Here is a 20,245-nt window from a genome sequence, read left to right as displayed (position 1 = left end):
CAATAGCAAAACTTGGCACTGAACTGTCGGCTCAATTCACTCAGCACATTTAGACCCAAATGTACAATATATTACATTCATGTGGTAAAAGCTTCCGTGCAAAAAACATTTGGTTTCGGTTTTTACAATTCACATTCGCTTTATTGTATCCCTTGGGTTTCTAGTAAAAAAAGTTTATATCAAATGCATCAAAAATGTCCTTAAACAACTAACGTAGTATTTCCCTATACTTGACATACGGCTAGCTGAATGGAATTCTCATACACGGATAATAATAGGAAAGAACCGAATACACCAGACCACTGCGTACACAAAGCCTACAGTTAACGTAAAACATTTTGCGTGAAGTCAATTCGTGTAGAAAAACACCATATTTAAATATAAACAGCTTAAATAATAACATATATTCAAGTAACAAAAATTCCAATGTACAAAAGTAATGTAATCTTTAAATACAATTAATAAATATATAAATCTCCCAAGCTAACAGAACAAACGGTAATGATATAATAATGTATAATAAATTTCATTCTATCAGTGGAGAGAGAGATGGTTATATAGAAGGTGCTATGATTAACATACTGATACAACATACGACATATCTGAGGTTACGCTTTAGTCGTGTATATGGAAGTAAGACTTGAGCTTCGAACGTGTCGTCTAAAGACGGAGAATTTCTGTGCTCAGTGATGTCAACGAAGTCAGTCCAGGCCGAGCTGAGCCAACCCTCTATGTTAACCCTCCCTCTCCTGAACCACGAAAACTCCGGATCGATCGCACTTCTACGAGACGTTTCATAACTTAAATAAATACGAAATAGTTTCACGGAAGCATCCCGATCGATACATCAGTAGGAAGTCCTGTCTCGACCCATGAGGGTGATATAAAACACGCGTAAGTTCATTGGACTAGTTTGTTCAAATCCATCCGTTTGGACATAATAAAATGTATACTAATGTAGAAAGATATTATGGCAACAAACTTTACAAAACCCTAAAACAATGACTAAAAGCAGCTCATGGTAAGGCCACGACTTACCATAACTTTTAAAATGCACAATTTAATATTCACCGATACAGACACATACATAAATTGTGAATAACTTCATCATAAAAAAACATGTCAAAAAACCTGACGCGTCGTGATGCGATCCGTTCGGATTGACGGATCGAGAACGAATGTTGCCCGACGATGGGGCGTGACCGACCGACGGACACGCCCCGACCTGATGCTAGTTTTGGGTTAAATGACTTACAATCTATCCTTATTTTCTCATTAAACATTTTAAGGTGAATAAGTTCGTCCATCCGATCTCAGTTCGTGAATTTACACATTCTGTCGTGAAGTGATGATGTTTAAATTATGTGTTATACACAATCACAGATTTGTGTCAGTGACCACGTTGGTTACGTTTAGACGAGGTTGTACTCCTTGAGGTTGGATTGTAGGATTGTGTCTTTGACCGCGGCGAACACGAACCGGATGTTTTCAGTGTCTGCAAACAAGAGGTTAAGAAATTAATAATGTAATTGACATATTTATAACGAACCACGCAGGCGGTCATTTTACTTATCTTCAAAGATTAGTAGTAATGTAAACGTAATTTTGTATACAGCTAAATATATAAATTAAGTAATAACATAGTCACTGGAAACCACTGCACTTACAATACGTCAAATTGTGTTGAGAAGCATGATACGACATGTAGATTTAATACCTTCTACATTCAAGAAACGAAAAATAATGATACGTTTTATTTTTAGATTTCGATGACTTATTGTATTCTTATGACAGTAACAATTAGAAAAATGGTTGAAAGCAGTAAAATGCAAGCATATATATAACTACCAAATTACTTGCATTAACTTCTACATAACATAGTAAGTATGTAGTAGTAACGTGAATACAATACGATAATGATGGAATTTCATGTAATTAATGTCATTAATATTTCCATACAAAAATATCTTGAGTCAACGCAAATTATACATTTTGTATAGACTTTTGAAACAGCTATTGTAGCTTGGGTCACTAGGAATTAATGGACCGCCTCAGTACCGACAAAAAACATAATTACATGCAGTGAAGAAATTGATATGTGACTGATTCAAGAGGAATGTTTATATAGTAAGTACATGCATATTATAGCACAGACAAGCCGAGAATTTTAAATATTAGTAATGCATTCGTACGAGGGCGGAGCAGGTCGCAAATTGATTTCATTTTTATTGTAGGTTTAAAATAAGAAAAATAAACATTGGAGTTCATCTTTTATTAAACAGCGCATCTAAATTTCTTATTTATAGTACTCTAATAATACTATTCTAAAAAGGGTATTTCTCATTATCTTTCTTTGTGTTAAGTACTACTTACGACTACCATTTTAGTATTTTTAATGCCAATTAACTAACTAATTTCTAAATGAAAAGAAATTATGTGCACGATAGTCCCTCGTAACAAGTAGATAAGGTGTTATGTTATGTCAGACACACACACAACCACATTATGTCATATTATGGCATAACATAAGATATTATCTTGCTATTATACTTACGTCGTAGAAACCAAAAATAAAACATTTTTAATAAATTTGACTATGCATTTATTCCAAATACATTAATACTCCTATAGCTGTGCAACAAATATATTGCGTCGAGCACAAGAACAGACTTGCATCAATATATTTCAAAATGGCGATATTAGTTCCTATGTTCTGGCTACCGTATCAGAAATTTGTGGCACTATATAAATGAGTAAAATATGTATGTTATGTAGAAACGCGAGAGAGCACATAAAATTCGCTATTAAGTCAAATCTCAGATTACTTCACAGTATCGTAGGTAGTTGGTGGGACATATCTGTTATTATTATTCTTGAAAAATCCTTGATAATATCTTATTAATATTCGCGCTATTATTATATACTATAATATAAACGCGAGAGTTTGTGAGGTGGATGGATGGATGTTTGTTACTTTTTCACATAAAAACTAGTGAACGGACTTTCATTAAATTTTACAGTGATATAGCCTATATATCAGAACATAGGCTATAATTTAAAAATATAATATGTAAATTGGTCCAAATATAAAGATAAATGTCAAGTAAGTGAGATGCAGACGAAGTTGCGCGGGTCAGGTAGTACATAGAGAAGTCTGAACTAAAATTGTGTGATTGTGAGTCGAAATAAAAGAACATACCATATTAATAAAAATAAACATTTAATATCTTAACAACATGCTAGTAAGATAACAATTCATGCTAGATTAAATTCTTTGAGAGCAGATTGCATTATAGTATCTTTGACGGCGCAGAACACAAGCTTAATATTTTCCGTATCTTTATACATATCCAAGGCAGCATGCAAAAACAAAAATAAATAAAAGTACATGCAAAAGCACACAACACAAAGATAAGGACAAAAACTACACAACAAAAAGACCCAAGGAAATTGAAACTGATGACCAGTTGCATGTTAATATTGGTAATACTATAAAATATAATATATACTATAGAAGCAACTTCCATAAAATCCAGGACGCTGTATGGCGCTTCCTAAATAATTTGCAGCATTGCAGTAACGAAATATATATGTCAGGTCCAGAGTCGCATGCGTTGAAAAATGTAAATAGAGAGTTTTCATTATTTTCACTTACTTATTGACATGTATGTATTTAGCAGAATACTTTGTTCCTTTTACTATTGCAGTAATGATTTTGATTTTTCCCTCTTTATTTTTTTTTAAGAATGTTTAATACGTTGGAATTTTTATTATGTAGGTATGTCGAAGAGATGACGATGTATTTTTTTGGCAGGGAATCGAACCCGTAGGTTAAAATTCACAGAGTACACACATAAGCTGTCAGTGACGAATTCGAAAGTAATTTTAATTATTAAAAAGCATGCCTTTTTGTTACATTTAGATCAAACAAAATACTGAGAAAGATGGGATGATTTTTAATAATTATATACCATTTTATTAAATTATATTATACGTACTAAATTTAATATAATGTAATCTATTAAGATTAGATTACATTATTAGTTTAGATATTAGATTGATAGTATGTAACTGACTGTTCAAAAGTGTTTCTTTACATTCGGAAGTTAGTCGTAAATATTTACGATATTTGACTACAACTTGCACTACTTCTCCTACACATACGGTACAAATGCAAAAACTACGATAAAGTGCATACAAAAGATTATATTTGTAAATTATACTACGTTTATTACGTAAACTACTTACTTGGACTTTACTATAGACGACTACTACGACTTTACTATATATAGATATGAAAACAGCCTAACAAGCACAACAACAAAGCTCGTTTTGTTACAACAATTTTACATTACAAATTAAACTAATATTGTCTAGCAAAAAAACATTTATTATTTTTTGCAAGACAATTTCATTATTTGTTTTATATATCTCAATTAGCAGAAAAAGCATAGCTAATAAGTGTAAATATAGAACATGGAAAAGTGAAAGATTAAAATGTAAAATTATACAGATAACAAAAATAATAAATATGTATACACTTACCATTTGCAGCCCATGATTTTTAATTTATAAAGTGCTTAATTCGTTGATAGAAAATTATTAAGTTTACTTGTATGACTGACAATAAAATACGGCATAATAAATAATAATACATGTATGTAATATACAATACAGCTTACAGTTATTATTCTAAAATGTACAAAGTGCAGTGGTAATAAACTTTATAGACCAACCAATTGTGACTATATTATGTATAACTATTTATATAATTATGCATTATTGTATAATAAAATTCATCAAGTGTATAAGTACGGTCTCGAATCTTCCTTACATTGAATGAAAGTTTTAATGTTCGCAAGGACGATTCAAAATTAATAAATTGGTGCATTGTAATGAATCTTGGAGTTAGTTCAGGAGGAATTTCTTTAATATATATCAATTTAGATATTTTCATACAGAACTTAGCTAAAATGCTTGTTTTATAACATTGAATGTATAAAAAAATTAAGACGACTTCGGTTCTTATATGCAGTATATAAGCATATTGAAAATATACCATAATTTTTTTAAGGTATTGTACCCAAAGTCAACAAACAAACATTGTCAAATACGACTTCCGACTTCTGTAATTATTATATCATTTCAGATGTCGAAAGAGAATGTAAAAAAGCTGAACGTAGTTCTTTTTTTAGTTAGTGCTAATGAAAGTAATCACAAAATTAAACCATGCCAAGCCAAGGCGGCTAGGATTCTATAGGATTCCCATATTCCCAACGAATGTGGGCATGTCAGTGTTTAGTTCACCACGACGTCATCAGTTAATAATGCCCGTCTACTCCATTGGGTATAACAGTCAGGAAGTTATGTTTCCCAGCAGGCCTAGCTTGTAGGCTACCTCTTTTAAGAGGCGGGACCCGTGACCACTGACGAGTGATACAATGAAATAGGTTACAATATATTATTAACTGCCATTTTCAAATTGATGTCATTAAAAAGTTCTGTTCTGACAACTTACCTGTCGCACAAGTAAAGTGTGAATAGATGATTTTCTCTGCGTCTGGATTAAGGTCAACGAACATCCGCAGTATGAACTCGCGCGCTGCAATCGCGTCGCGTTGCGGACCTGAGTCGTAACACACGTTCACACATCTAGCCATTCTACATGTATTTTCATTGACATTCAATGTTCTATGGAAACGATCTTTAAATTATTACAATTTTATAATATGCCTGTTAAATTTAAATTATTCTAATGCTGTTAAATAGGTGCTTGTACACTTAAAACCGTGGTTTATGAAGCACCTCAAGGCCAAATACTTCCCGACTACTTTAACCACTCAATTTTTCTATTTTGATTGAGGTTTTATTCATTTACGGCTATTTCAGTTATTTAAGATGGTTATTGATAATGCTACCGCATAGTTCAGTAAGATGTATTATTATTGAAAACAAAATGAATAGATAACAAATTATATAATTTCCATAGAACCTTCAATATCATCGAAGGAATAATTATAGCAAGATTCTACAAATCAAAACATTTTAGCAATATGCCCTAAACCTGATCACTAGCTTTTACTACTAGCTACAATAAATTACAATATTAAGATGATTATTCAACCTGTAGCAGTCGTAAAATGCGAGTAACATGATCTGTCTGGATCTGGATTTTCCTTCAGATACTTCTGGAGTATATACTCACGCGCTGGTATTGGATCGCATTTAGGACCTATTTTTTTAATAAACTTTTAAATATTTATGCAAATTAATGTACTTCTCATTGCGACGGAAAGTAAAATAATTAAAATGCAATAGAATCTTAAATTCGAATTACAGATTGATAATTCTTGTTCGGACGTCTTGAAAACAGCTGGTAAAGCTGTTACATGTCAGCGAGTATTTAGATGTATTTTATATTTATACGCGGAAAGAAATGGGGTTTTCTTACTGATAAGTGACTACAAAGTAATATACTCTCCGTTTCCTCTATAATTTTCATGTTATTACAAATAAGTATTATTATAAAATATTTAACTATAATATGGCTGCCTGATAATAAAAAAATATTTAGTAAACTTCTAAAATATTATACATATTTTATGTTATGCTCCGATTTTCTTCACTAAAAATTTTACAAAGTAATGTTTTTGTTCATAAAATCATACTTCCAGATAACGTTGTTATTGCTACATACCTTCGTATTCTGGAAAATAGTCGACAAGATGCGAATACATGATCTTCTCTTCAAGCAAGTCCTTTTTATTTAAGAAAAGGATCACCGACGAATGCTGGAACCAAGGGTACGTGATGATAGTCTTGAACAACGCCTTTGATTCCTCCATTCGATTCTGAAATTGAATATAATGCAACTTTAAACATATGTACCTACATAGTACAAAAGTATAATGTTATTATCTTATTAAATTACAGATGATTTAATTTTTACGATAATTTCATGTTTCTTTTTTAACAAAAAGATTCTATCTATAAAGATATACAACACAACAAATACACAAAATTCAGTCGAATTGAGATCCAATCGGTATTTAAACCTGTTTAAATAATCTCTGATCTCTGATTTCTGTGTAATACTTAATTTCTATATTACATCGGTTTCTTCTGTATTAATTATGCCTAGGTTCCAAGATATAGAAAATATATATGACTAGATAAGATGATAGATGAGCCCGCTACTTTGGTTTTCTGTGAAACAAGAATAGTAAACGACTTTTTGTTTCAAAACCGATCGGAACACAAAATAAATTTTAAATGAAGCTTACCACAGTATATTCATGAAAACCACACTCAAAACGGGTAAGCTTGTCCTGAGATTAGAACGCAAAACCCAATAAACAAACAGACGAAAATTCTAACAATCAATGTTTTAGGTTTTAGGATTAGGCTAACAAAATCCCCTATTAATCAATTTTTCTCATATATCTGTCATGAACAGACAAACATCAGTTACATTTTATTATATCTACACATAATAATAATATTACATAATTACCTCATTTTCAGACTCGAATAAAATTTGATCATATTCACTAAGAGCTACTAAGAATATGATAGATGTGACATTTTCAAAACAGTGAATCCACTTCCTTCGCTCTGATCTTTGGCCCCCGACATCCACCATCCTGTTAATAAATAATTATCCTTTTGTATACTGATTCGTCAATTTAGTATTTTAATTCTCTGTACAGTTGGATATTCTCACACCAAATATTTTACAGAGTAGTCGAGAACAGAATCCAGGATTAATTCTTACATACATCTCTTATCTCACCCACTTCTTCCATAATGTAGAGCTTAGAAGAATACAGAATTATGGAGAATCTTTCTTTAATTGTACAATTATAGAATTATACATGGCGAGTCAGTCGGAAACAATATATTATATTATTTATGCAATGAAATTACACCGATATTAGAAATAATAAAACATTGCTATTAACTGACCTTTTACGGGAAATATGCTGTTTTTTAAGATTCAATCAATCTGATACTTAAAGCGGAACGCAATGCTCACATTTGGAAGCCAACTGTAGCAAGTTTATGAGACTCCCCTTACTTACTTTTTTGCTTTATATTTGTGCAGTGTTGTGAGACAATATTGATAAAAAACATGCAATTTTTTTAATTATAATTCTCCAAATTACAAAAGATACACAAATTAATAAATATTAATTATATAATTTTATATAACAATAGATTAGTAATCATGATATATAGTAATTATGTTGGATAATGACGATTATTGATATTTAGAATTTCAAATTAACTCACCTTTAATATATATGTGGCATAATATACATTCATTATTAAGGTATAAAAAACAAAAACAATAAAGGACATATATTTCGCTGAAATACAAAAGCTTGAAGATATATAAAAAAAAGAGATATTACAAGGTGCAAAATAAACGATGTACACTAACATAAAATAACAACTGTAAGCATTAGAAAATATTTGATGCAATTTCATAGTAATGTTCATAGACGGATTTGAACGTATGTGTGAATTGTGATTGCAAAAAATCTATATTCAGTGCTGGAATCACACATAAGCATGTGTGATTCTGAGAAATGTCTTCAATGAGTTGAAGGTGAAACGGAGCCCTTGTCGTGTAGAGTAAAAACTTTATAATAGTGAATATCAGTACGGTCATTGTTGCTTCATTATGATGTGAATATCTTAAGGATGGACTTTGGGAGACAAGGCGAGAGCGAATTAGGCGACCGTATGCCTGAATAAAGCGGCATTATGGATATGGGGTATAATTTTGGCGAAGCGGTCATAATTTGGTTCACATGACGAAAATATTGTGTGAGGGTTCACTTTTAGACATGAACAACGATTGTACGACAGTGGACCTCCGTTGTTCATTTCTATTTGTTGCTACGTGGGTTATCAAGTGCAACTATTTTGGGTATTCTATTGCCAGGTATTACCTGAAAATATTGTGTCGTTTATTATCGGCAAACCCCCATATCCGCGGAAGACAGCAGATTGGAACCCCCGCGGATACGGGGGTCCTACTGTATAAAGACAGAATAACAGGTGAATTCCATGTCTTTCATGAAGACAAACAAATGCAACAAAACTTAATTGCAGTTCTGTTACATTGTGATACATTGATAATTGCAAATGAGAAAAGGGTGATTAAATTTATAAGAACCTAACTACTATGATAATACATATATTTAACAACTAAATAAATATTGTTAATCTTAGTCCTATTATTAAGCAGAAAAAGGAAATCGAAGCAAGTAGCACAAGCAATTAATTTGTTAGTTATGTTGTACAAATCAGATTTGGAAATAAGCTGATAACTTACCTGAAAAAATGGATAACTATTGGTTGGCTTAAATATAGATATAAAATTTATGATAGTGATCACAGAATGTGCTGTTAATAGAATCAGCAAGCACCAACCGTGGACTATCGTGTTATGTTATAGTGTAAAGGACATCACTTACAATTTTACCTTTTTAACCGAAACAACAATGAAAATATTACTAGAAATATGTAAATCTAAACATATACAGCAATTATTATATTCCTTTCATCTAGGTCAATACCTAGATAATTTTATAAAGAAATAGTTTAAACTCGAGTTAAAACTTTGCAATGCCGGTTACTACTATATCACAGACATTATAAACAGTCTAGTCTGATCGGTTTAGTCAAGAGGAAATCGCTTCGTAGAATTGTTTACATTTTAGTAACAGACGCTGGATAGTTGGTATGTAGTGAACTATATATTGTATAAATACTAAACACAGTAATCGATTTATCAAGCGTTACTTGAACACCAATACGTTATTAATTGGCAATAAATATCGAGTTGAGATATTAACATGACAAATTCAATTAATGTTTCATCCTAAAACGTTAAAACGATACCGATGCATTAAGGGATATCTAGCTAACCGCTTTGGAATTACCGATTACAAAAAGGGAAACAACTATTGTGTGGGGTCACGAGCAAAACCATTATGCGTCAAACAGTTAGTATCCTCAATAAATGCTACGCTACGGGGATATGACACGGTATAAGGAACGTTACCTAAAGATAATTCCGTCTAGATCAAAGGGATACTCAAGAATACCAGTGGTTGGCTGTCGGGCTCGTAGAATATCTTGTTCGGTAGGAAGATAGTCGTCCTTCTCAATCCTTTCCAGATCGCTTAAATAGCTGAAAACCATTCCATGCAACTCTAATAACTAAGCTAATATTATGCATGCAAACATAGAGAACTTACCAAAAGATTTGTTTCAAAATAACTGTGTCATCTTAGTGTACTTTGGTATAATAAATAAAATTTATTCCAATAGCACATTGAGATGTTTTGACTTTAATTACAAATATTACTAAATATTTAATAAACTAACAATGGCTAATTAAAATACTAATAGTATAAATCATAAGGTAAGTTCTTGAACATAGACACAAAGAGAAAACATAAAACATAGAGTCCCCATTGCTGCGATAAAACATGCGGCTCGAAGCACGACCCATGCGGCATTAAACCAACGTGTTTTACCTAAATCGTATCTCCTCCAAATCGAATGGGTATTCTATAATGCCCGTCGTGGGGACTCTCACGCGGAGGATGTCCTGTTCGGTTGGTAAGTAATTGGGCGCCGCCACGCGGTCAATCTCCTGCAAGTAGCTATAGAAAACAGTTTTCTCAGTTTCTGAACAATAAAAGCAAGTAGACACTGAAAGCCAATTAAAAGAAGACGGTTTATGAGTATTGCTCTGTTCACTGGGATGTATAGCATGTGTTTTATCACTGTAGCGTCAATTGTACTTTGATATGTCATTGTTTGAAATTTACTATTTTAGGATATCAGATTGTTGTTACACTTCAACAAATAGGCGTAAGCAGTAACATAAATACAATCTACTGCAGATGTTCTAATGTCGTTCTTAATTTAATGCATTGCTTTTTTAACTACAACAAGTACAAAGATACCGAAGTATTATTTTTCAAATCCAATTATCAGGTAGGTTCGAGAAATAAAATAAAATATTCTGTATTCTAATTTGACTTTTATATATGACATGGGTTCATCAAAAGTAAAAAAAGTTCTTTTAAGTAATAAATCTGAATGGAACAACCAGTAGAGTAGAGTCCAGTTTTGGTGTTTTGGCAGATGATAAAACTGCATTCATAGAGCCTGTATTCTATGTATATTCTATTTGAAATTTATCCCAATTGAAATTTCGTAAAGATTAATTTTTGTCTTACACTGTGTTTTCGAATACCGGAAATTTAATTTGTTTTAAGAACAATCACTATAATAATATTTATTATTATTTGTTATACCTCGATTTAAATAATTTTGATATCGAGGTATAACAGCCTACTCACTTAGTTTATTAATTCCCGTATCATTTTGCAGTACTATTATTTATAAAGAGTATTACCTACATGCGATTGATTACTCATAATTATAAGCACAGAAACAATACCGTGTGTAACATTGGTGAGGTAATCGTTACATTGCCCATTTAATTTATAAATAATGTTTTCTAAACTTGTCATGTAGGTAGGTTACCGTCATGGTAATAATATTTTACTATGAAATGTCCGTTACTAGAACCGTAGAGGAAGATACCAGTTATGTTTCCGATCGTGTCCCATTATACGATATTATTATTTTGTACATATTTCATTACACGAATTTTCAGTTTTATATTATAAATTTATATTTCCTTTAGCTATATAAATCTGTTAAATTTTCTATATTAATATGGACAAAGAAAACGTAATCTATGGTAATATATATCATCAAGAGTACATTTATTAGAAATTTACCTTTGCTTTCTTTTGTTTTAATTGGCCTTAATATATTTCTTCTAATTTTAATGTAAATCTAATTAGTATCCCTATAGAGGATTTAGAAAACTAGGACTAATAGATATATACTTACTATTTGGCAGAATCGGTGAGCTGGTACTCTCGCCTGCGATCGTAACATTCTTGGATGCCGGAGTCGGACCATAGCGCCTTGATTGCTTCCACGTACGGGCTCTCGAACGTTGTAACACTCTCAAAGTCAATCGATGATATCAACTCCGCCCTTTCCTGTAATTTGTATAAAACAATCATATTAATTAAATCAGACAGGGTTATCTGTACTCATTTTATAAGGAAAAATTTAGTATGTACGGGATAAACCCAAAAATAATTGACCGATTAAAAAAAATATTTCACAAACAGAAGCTTTATCGGTGTGTGGTATAAAGTACACGCGATTATCGCCGGATACAGCTAGTATAGTACAATAGTTCCAGATTTCTAGAATATAGCTTTTATGAATCACCCTTATTTTTTAGACGATTTCTATAAATTTAGTATATTAATTATGTGCTCAATATATGCCTGATATGACTTATTGCATTTTATCGTCATCAATTTTCATAAGTATAGCCTTCAGATGAATTATTATAATTGATTTTTGTTGTCCAATGAAAACCATTCTTACTTTTTTTAGATCTTAAATTAATAGGCAAAACAATTTCCACAATTGTTAGTACTGATAGCACTTGTTGCATGGTTTCATAAAAATCAATAGCTATAATAATTAAGTTGATGGTATATAATGGGTATGGATATCATTACAAGGAAAATATAACAATTATGGAATTCACACCAGCTGTATATTATCTGTAATACATTAAATCCATCAAACTTATGTTTATGTTATAATAATATTTTTACTAACAACGAAAATCAAACTATAAACATAGAAAGTTCATTAAATTTCCGTTCATAGTTATAAAAATATGACATTAAATTCAATTAGATCATTTCATCAACCAACTTGAGTTATTATGAAGTTGTGCAACTATTATACGATTATAATGTAAAAATTTAGCATTGTTTAAATAAAGAATTGCAGACATACTCGGATCTAATATCAATAACGATTTCAAAAGAATCGAGTTTTGTACTGCTCTTTTGAAACGTTAAAACCGAATAAAACGAAAATAATATTAGTCAGTTCTTTAATTGCATATGAAATATGGTATTAAGGCTAATGCGTAATGAGCATAAAAAGGTGCGAGACTGAGTAATCCAATGTCATCTGATCTAATTTTCAAAAGGTTTCCAGAGTAGACTGGAAGGAGGTCTCCCGGTCTACTCTGGATACTTTTTGAAAATTCGAAATGCAATTATTTCTACACTAACTTTTGAACAAGCTCGAATTGGAAAATCTAAAAGAGGAGTAAAGAAATTCTTGAATATTTTTCGAGTTCGGATAAATTTGACTTTACACCAGAGCGTGTCGTACAGTTATTAAAGTGGTTATCTCGTCCCACCTGTTTCTAACGTAAGGCACCGTAGCTTGCAAGTTGTGATCCGGTCTGAAGTGTAGTGAAATTTTAGGTATAGAGGCATAATACCGTAGTTTATAACAAATAGAGTGATGATCGGGTGAGTGGATTATTCATTGCCGTTTCAGACGTATAAAAAATTTACTACGGAACCAAAATCAGTTGATTTTTTATACGTCTGAACGGACATACATTTGGAAACTTCGGCTTCAGTTATAGTTTCGAATGAAACATAATCTTGACTTTAGTTCTTTGAAATTTTTAAGGATTCATTAATTTTATTTAGTAAAAATACACACTTTACATGTGTAAGTAGTTTCTATGTAAATACAATTAAAAAAAATGCACATTTGTAAATATTTAGTATTATGCTCGTAAACCTTCCTCTTGAATTACTCTCTATTGCTAAAAACTGCATTAAAATCGATTGCTTAGTTTAAAAGATCTAAGCGACTTCGGAAACGACTTCAATTTATACTATGTAAAGATATCCAAAACCGAAAATTTGGTTTTGCAAGAAATTTAGAGACATGAAGACTTACTGCATTGGACGGATTCCCGTATTGTATTGTGAGTAGATCCATAGCACGTATCATACTTTGCATCGCCATGAAGATGTTCTGATAGACGAGCTTGATGAATCCGCGCTTGTCATCATCGCTGTAGCCGGAGCCGTGGATGATTCTCATCTGCTTGATAAATGTTGATTTTCCTGACTCGCCAGTACCTTTGGAACAAAAATATAAATTTGTAATATTTTCATTCTTGTGCTATCACAACCCTTATTGTTCTAATTATCGCGCCACGACCAGACGCATGTCAATATGATGGAATATTAAAATATAAATATACATCTAAAATTATACACATTTTCTATATATAACAACAATATGCGCAAATAAGTAATGGAGAGGAGTATTTATAGCAGGAATCATATATAATGGTCAATAATTTTAGATATTGTTTTATAGGTGTCTATATTTTCCTCGATTTTATCCTTTTTGTATCTACTGATTAATTAGACTTATTTGATAAATGTACCAACATATATTACAAAACTAGCTTCTTTATAATTATTATAAATATGAATAAAATAAATTAAAAATATATTAAATTGTTTTTTAGATTCGCTAAAAAATCTATTGAATTTATTAAAATTAGTCATTTTATTACACACAACATTAAATTATATGACATAATTTTCATACGGATGATTTAATGCGATGTTATTAGGTAACAGGATAATAAAATAGGACCATAGTAACTGCTGGTTTGGGAAAAGGAAATAAATAATTGTTTTCAGGTGGAGAATATTGCCATTTGTAATACATATAGTACAGTAGTCATATGTAGGCATGGGCCTTAAAGAACACAACTCTATCAAAATAGCTTATATTTTGTATGCGTCTTATGTTAAATGTTTATTATCGGCCATCCAGGGAATAGAATTTTAAAAACTGATAAGCTCACGGAAGTGGGATGGGACGGTAAGAAACAGATGCAAATAACACAGATTAGACGAACCATTTTCCGCATACGACAACCACAGGATTTTATAAAAAAAATTAAGCACATACGAATCGGTTTTAAATACACATACGATACGCACGTATCAGAAAGAAAGAGATACTTGATATGCTGCGTTGTTCTTACTCATGGTAATTTAGAGGTGTATTAGATATCGATAGGATTAACTGTCTATTTTATGAATTAGGAATAATTGTGTTCAAGTGAGACTTGCGTTAAAATTAATATAAGTTTTTAAATGAGTGGTTTCATTGGTCTTTCTGACGAAATTGGATTTTTTTTATTTACCATACAATATTGGGATTTTGAGTAACATTGACGGAAAATTGAAAGCGTCTTGATGCCTACATTTTGGTTTCTTATTCTATTGTGATGGTCAATTCGTACGATATAATGACATAACGAGAAATATTAATACCGCCCTTAGAAATTAGCGATTAAATTAAAAATGGCACTAACAATATAGACTCGAGACGTATAAAACGCAAGCATCGGAAACAATGGAGATCGCATCAAAAATCCACCTCCTTTCACATCAGGTTTTGCTACTGTTACATATACATATATCAAGGTACATCTCAATCTGATTTAATTGGAACTTTTGTTAGAAAGAAGAGAGGCGATGTGAATACATCTATTAAAACAGATTGGAGTAAAATCTAGATCTGCACATATACATACATATATATATCGAGGGAAGAAAGCGGAACTGTTGAAATTGAATAACCTAACTTTAGACCTTAAAATTTGTTTCACAAATTCATAACTCGTACCTTTATCGGGATAGGATTTTTTTAAATAAAAGAATTTTTGTAAACTTGGGTAGTTTACGTTACCATAAATCCTTCTGTTGATATATATGTACATATATACAGACTCTTTCCACAGGGGTAAACGGCTCTTCTGTGGGGTTAATAAGGCTAATAATTACAATACGGAGACAGCATCAGTCATAGTGACAATTTCGTAACTCTTATCAAATACATGGCCATGTATTAAGGTATACGTGCACATTACGTGACAAAACATATTCCCATATATATACTTGATAAGAGTGTCGAAATTATCATGTTTTCAAATGTTACCTGTACGGATAGTTCTAAAGATATACGCCTGCTTGTAGTAGTGTACCTTCGTTTTAATAAATATGTATACTTATTTACTATTTATTTTGTATAATGACTACAAATAAGATATATTTAAATCAAAATTATAGATGTACTAACATTCTATAATTTTAATTTTTTTACATTGTTATTAATCATCATAATCATCCATTGGTGCCCCGCCAGTGCATACCATTAGCGACAAATGGGTGAACTATTTCATTATCATTCATAATAACATTTCATTTGTGTTCTATTTCTCTTGTTATTGGAAGAGTAACACTTTTGTTGATATTCGACACATCTTTACATAAATTCCTTAATCAATGAAGTGATTAGTGTCAACGCAGTTCAAACATAATTAGCAATACGTAGTATATAGATATTATGTAGAAATAACGAAACCAGGGACTCCGGACAACTTCTCGGACTTTCCTGGTACCTACATATTTATAAAACCGAACTAATATACCAATCGGTTACGTTATCTTTCTGAAAATGTTTTATGATAATGACAGTACTATCTTATTTTCGGCGATATGTCGTTTCACGAGACTGATTTTAGTTAGATGACGACTTAAGAATGCATGTGATCGTTGCCACAATAACAAAATATTATAAAATTATATAAAGGGTTGTTTTAACATTATTTAATTTTTTTACTTAACAAGTTTCTTTTCTTTTACAAGGGCCTATTTATTCTAGGGTATATCCGAATGCTTGAGTGCATAAAATGTTCCCACACATTATCAGTTACGAAGACCTTTAGGAGCATTATTAAGCCAAAAAGTAAAGTACTATTAGGTTTTTGGGATCGATTCGCTCGAATGTGATAGAATTGTATATTCTTTTTTCAAAAGATATTTCTCGCGTGAAGCAGTATGATTCTCTTACCGATTTATAAATTACAAAATAAGTAGTAATTCTCGTTTACCATTATAACCAATTTAAACAGTGTCAATAATTTTTCAATTTGATTTCTATACTACCTTTTTACTTATTAGAATTATTTTTTTAATTTATGTATAATCGATATCATGCCGATTATTATCAAACCTATAGATATCTATCAATTAATGATTAGCTGTGTTGACCTTGACACTGAAATGCCATTACATTAGTGAAAGAATAAATTGTAGATAAATCTAAAACTAAACATTTTATTACTGCTAATTTTACTGATAGTTTAGTGTGAATCTTATAGAGTACTTTCTGTGATAACAATTCAACATTTTTGAACTTAGAAATTTCACAATCCCCCCATAGTTATTCCATAGTCATTCGATTGGATTTTTTATCTAATTTATTCATCACTTTGAAAGTGGTGGCTTAATTAGAATTTTTAATTTTAACATTTTTGACAATTCATTTAACCTAAAGAGTAACTTACCGTATAGGATTCAACACAGGTCTATTGGATCCTATTATAATTTTGCTACGATTCAAGGGTTTTTTTTTTCAGTGAAACAATGTTTTAGAAAAATATTAGGAAGAATTTAGTAAGTACGTAACATATTCAGTGTAGTATTTGAGCATTTTAAATAATGTGAAAATGGCTAAATCATGGAGAGTGTCCCACCCATAATTTACGGAATTAAATATGCTCCTCTATTAGGATAGATGAAATAAGGAGAATTAGATAAATCAATGAGTTATGAAGAGGAGTATGGTCAGTTTCATTATGAATGGAAATCGAAAGTGGGTTATTAGATGAATTTGTGTGTGACCACTTTTACCTGTAAACAGTTTTGGTACCTTTCAAACAGCGAAAGAATGTTTAAAATAGGTCAAGTACTTTTTGTGTTTATCTATTACAAACATATAAACAATCAAATCTTTCCTCTTTACAATATTAGTATAGACGCATAGTATTCTGGGAGGCAATGAAGACATCAGGTAGGTCAGTGCCTTGTGCCAGTAGCCTATTTTCAATAATAATAGATAGTGAATGCCTAAAATGATGGTGGTAACTGTACATAATATTATTTAATTTTATATGTATCATCAATATTTAATTATTATTAAAAAGGTTTTTTGGCATGAAGAGTATCCTCAACAGGTATTACAGTATCTTCACTGTTCACAATGCTGGTCATGTCTGTATATAGGCGACAGTTACCACCTTCCCTCACATGACACTACAGCTGTACAAAGAGAAACTTTAATCAGTTGAGAAAACTCAAGTAGGTGGCACCTAACTTCTTCCATATTAGATCATACTATATATGAACTAAGAAACATGATTGACTGGTGACTGCTGACAGAACTATTTATTGTTATTAACAAATGTAAAAACTAATATATAGTAATATCTAGTATGGTAAGAGGTATGACACTGGTTCTGAGCAATGAGTGGTGGCGATTACAAATAATTTTTGACATAGCTGTGTTTCTGTATATATTAGTAGGTAATGGTTGGCACTAAGCAATAGGTGCGTTAGCTTCTAAGATATTCCAGTTACGTAAAAAAATATATACAAAATAACACACAAAATAACATACAAAATAACTTGGCCATATTTTAATTAATTGATAGTATGTCTACTGTTAAATCGTAATAATAACATAAAAACAATATTATATTAAGTTTAGAATATTAAATCATATTTTCAATGGATAAGTAATGTTAGCATTACTGAACTATAAATAATTCATACTTTCATATTAGTTACTCATGCTGGTAAGTTACTATAATTATTAATTTGTTGGCATGGTAAGGAACACAGATAATATATATATATATATATATATATATATATATATATATATATATATATATATATACACATGTCGTTATAAATTTTCACATGCTATCTAGGATGGTTCATTATTTTTCTTAAACAGTTCGGTTTTGAAAAGTAACACTTATAATAAGTATAGGACACATTATTTCTTAGTAAAGGAATGATTATAAACAGTATATCTATGTTATTTTTAATTTATAAAACTTTGATAGCTACTCCCGATTAGGGCATTTATAATTATTAGAATTGAATGCAAATTTATAATCACTTCAAAATAATTAAAAATAATTCTCACTACTCTAGAATTAATTAATTAAATCAGGGATAATACTACTTATTAGTACATACTGGGATAATAGTAAAATCTTTATTCACATTGCCAAAAATATGTTTTAATTAACTTATGTTTTAAACTGTATAACCTTGAATAATATAATCTATTTAAAAGTGTGATCTGAAATTTGGTAAAACACTGAAGATTCGAAGTCAGTTAATTTAACACAATTTTTAAATTATTTATACTACTTGCTTAATTAGTTGAGTATTTTTCTTATCTATAATATATAAAATTATATATATGTAAATGTAAAAGTTTGTGTGTATGAATGGATGGATGGATGGATGTTTGTTACTCTTTCATGCAAACACTACTAAAATGATTTTGATAAAACTTCACAGTACTACAGCATGTACATCAGAATAACACATAGGTTATACATTACAAGCAGGTGAAACCATGGGCACAGCTGGTCAATAATAAATTGAATTAAATTTAAGATATAGCAATGCCTAGTTTTATGTTGTTATCTTATCAACAGCAAAACTTTTTTAATAAATTGTTACAGGCAAGTATGTCATCTCCAAAGTGATTGCAGATAAATCATCAAATAAAATATCTACCTTTCTTATCTTTCAACATTTTCTAAGTTTAAACCTAACCTCACTAACTTTAGGTATATTATAATGAGGTTATAAACGTAAGAAGAGTTTGGAGCTCAAATTTTTGGAGGTAAAATTTAATAATGAGGATGGAGGTGATGCTAACTTACCGAGCAGGAGCAGTTTGAGTTCTCTCCTGGCATCTCGTTTGTCCTTTCGGAGTTGCCGCTCTATCTCTCGATTGATTATTTTTTGTTCTTTGGCTTCTTCTGACATGCAGCACTCCATGATTCCTCAGAGCGGAGGGCCGCAAACCGTCCTCGAGCGCGGAGCCCTGTCCTTTCGGCAGGCCTTTCAACCGAGGCACACCACTCCTAGAAATTACATTATTATTACACTCACATTTCACGATAGTTCACGATTTATTTCACTATATCACGTACCAACGCGTCGACGCGCGAACAATCATCCGAACTAGAAACTGTTAAATACTAAAACCGACAATCCGGCGGTCACTGGGTGTGGTGACTTATGATCGGTCATATACATAAACGCTTCTGTCAACTGCCGACATAAACACTTCGGAATCCGTTTATATACGACCGTGGAACCTTGCGAAGTGATCTTATAAT

The 20,245-nt window shown here is 31.2% G+C and overlaps 1 protein-coding gene across 1 annotated transcript in view; it reads right to left on the bottom strand.

Annotated features, from left to right (window-relative positions):
- LOC131847263 (guanine nucleotide-binding protein G(q) subunit alpha) overlaps positions 1 to 20,245 on the bottom strand; it is a 206,907-nt gene that overhangs the window by 186,154 nt on the left and 508 nt on the right. Inside the window, exons 2-9 of the mRNA XM_059196791.1 lie at positions 19,784 to 19,987; positions 13,900 to 14,084; positions 11,950 to 12,104; positions 10,554 to 10,682; positions 7,514 to 7,643; positions 6,698 to 6,851; positions 5,519 to 5,626; positions 589 to 1,495 (exon numbers count right to left, since the gene is read on the bottom strand). Of these exons, the coding sequence (XP_059052774.1) occupies positions 1,413 to 1,495; positions 5,519 to 5,626; positions 6,698 to 6,851; positions 7,514 to 7,643; positions 10,554 to 10,682; positions 11,950 to 12,104; positions 13,900 to 14,084; positions 19,784 to 19,901 (1,062 nt within the window). The 5' untranslated portion in view covers positions 19,902 to 19,987 and the 3' untranslated portion in view covers positions 589 to 1,412. The remainder of the gene's footprint in view (positions 1 to 588; positions 1,496 to 5,518; positions 5,627 to 6,697; positions 6,852 to 7,513; positions 7,644 to 10,553; positions 10,683 to 11,949; positions 12,105 to 13,899; positions 14,085 to 19,783; positions 19,988 to 20,245) is intronic.

This window comes from Achroia grisella, unplaced genomic scaffold (assembly GCF_030625045.1).
Source record: "Achroia grisella isolate CSIRO2021 unplaced genomic scaffold, CSIRO_AGI_Agris_v1 utg517, whole genome shotgun sequence".
In the NCBI taxonomy this organism is placed as follows: Eukaryota; Metazoa; Arthropoda; class Insecta; order Lepidoptera; family Pyralidae; genus Achroia; species Achroia grisella.
This window is presented reverse-complemented; position numbering and strand designations above follow the sequence as displayed.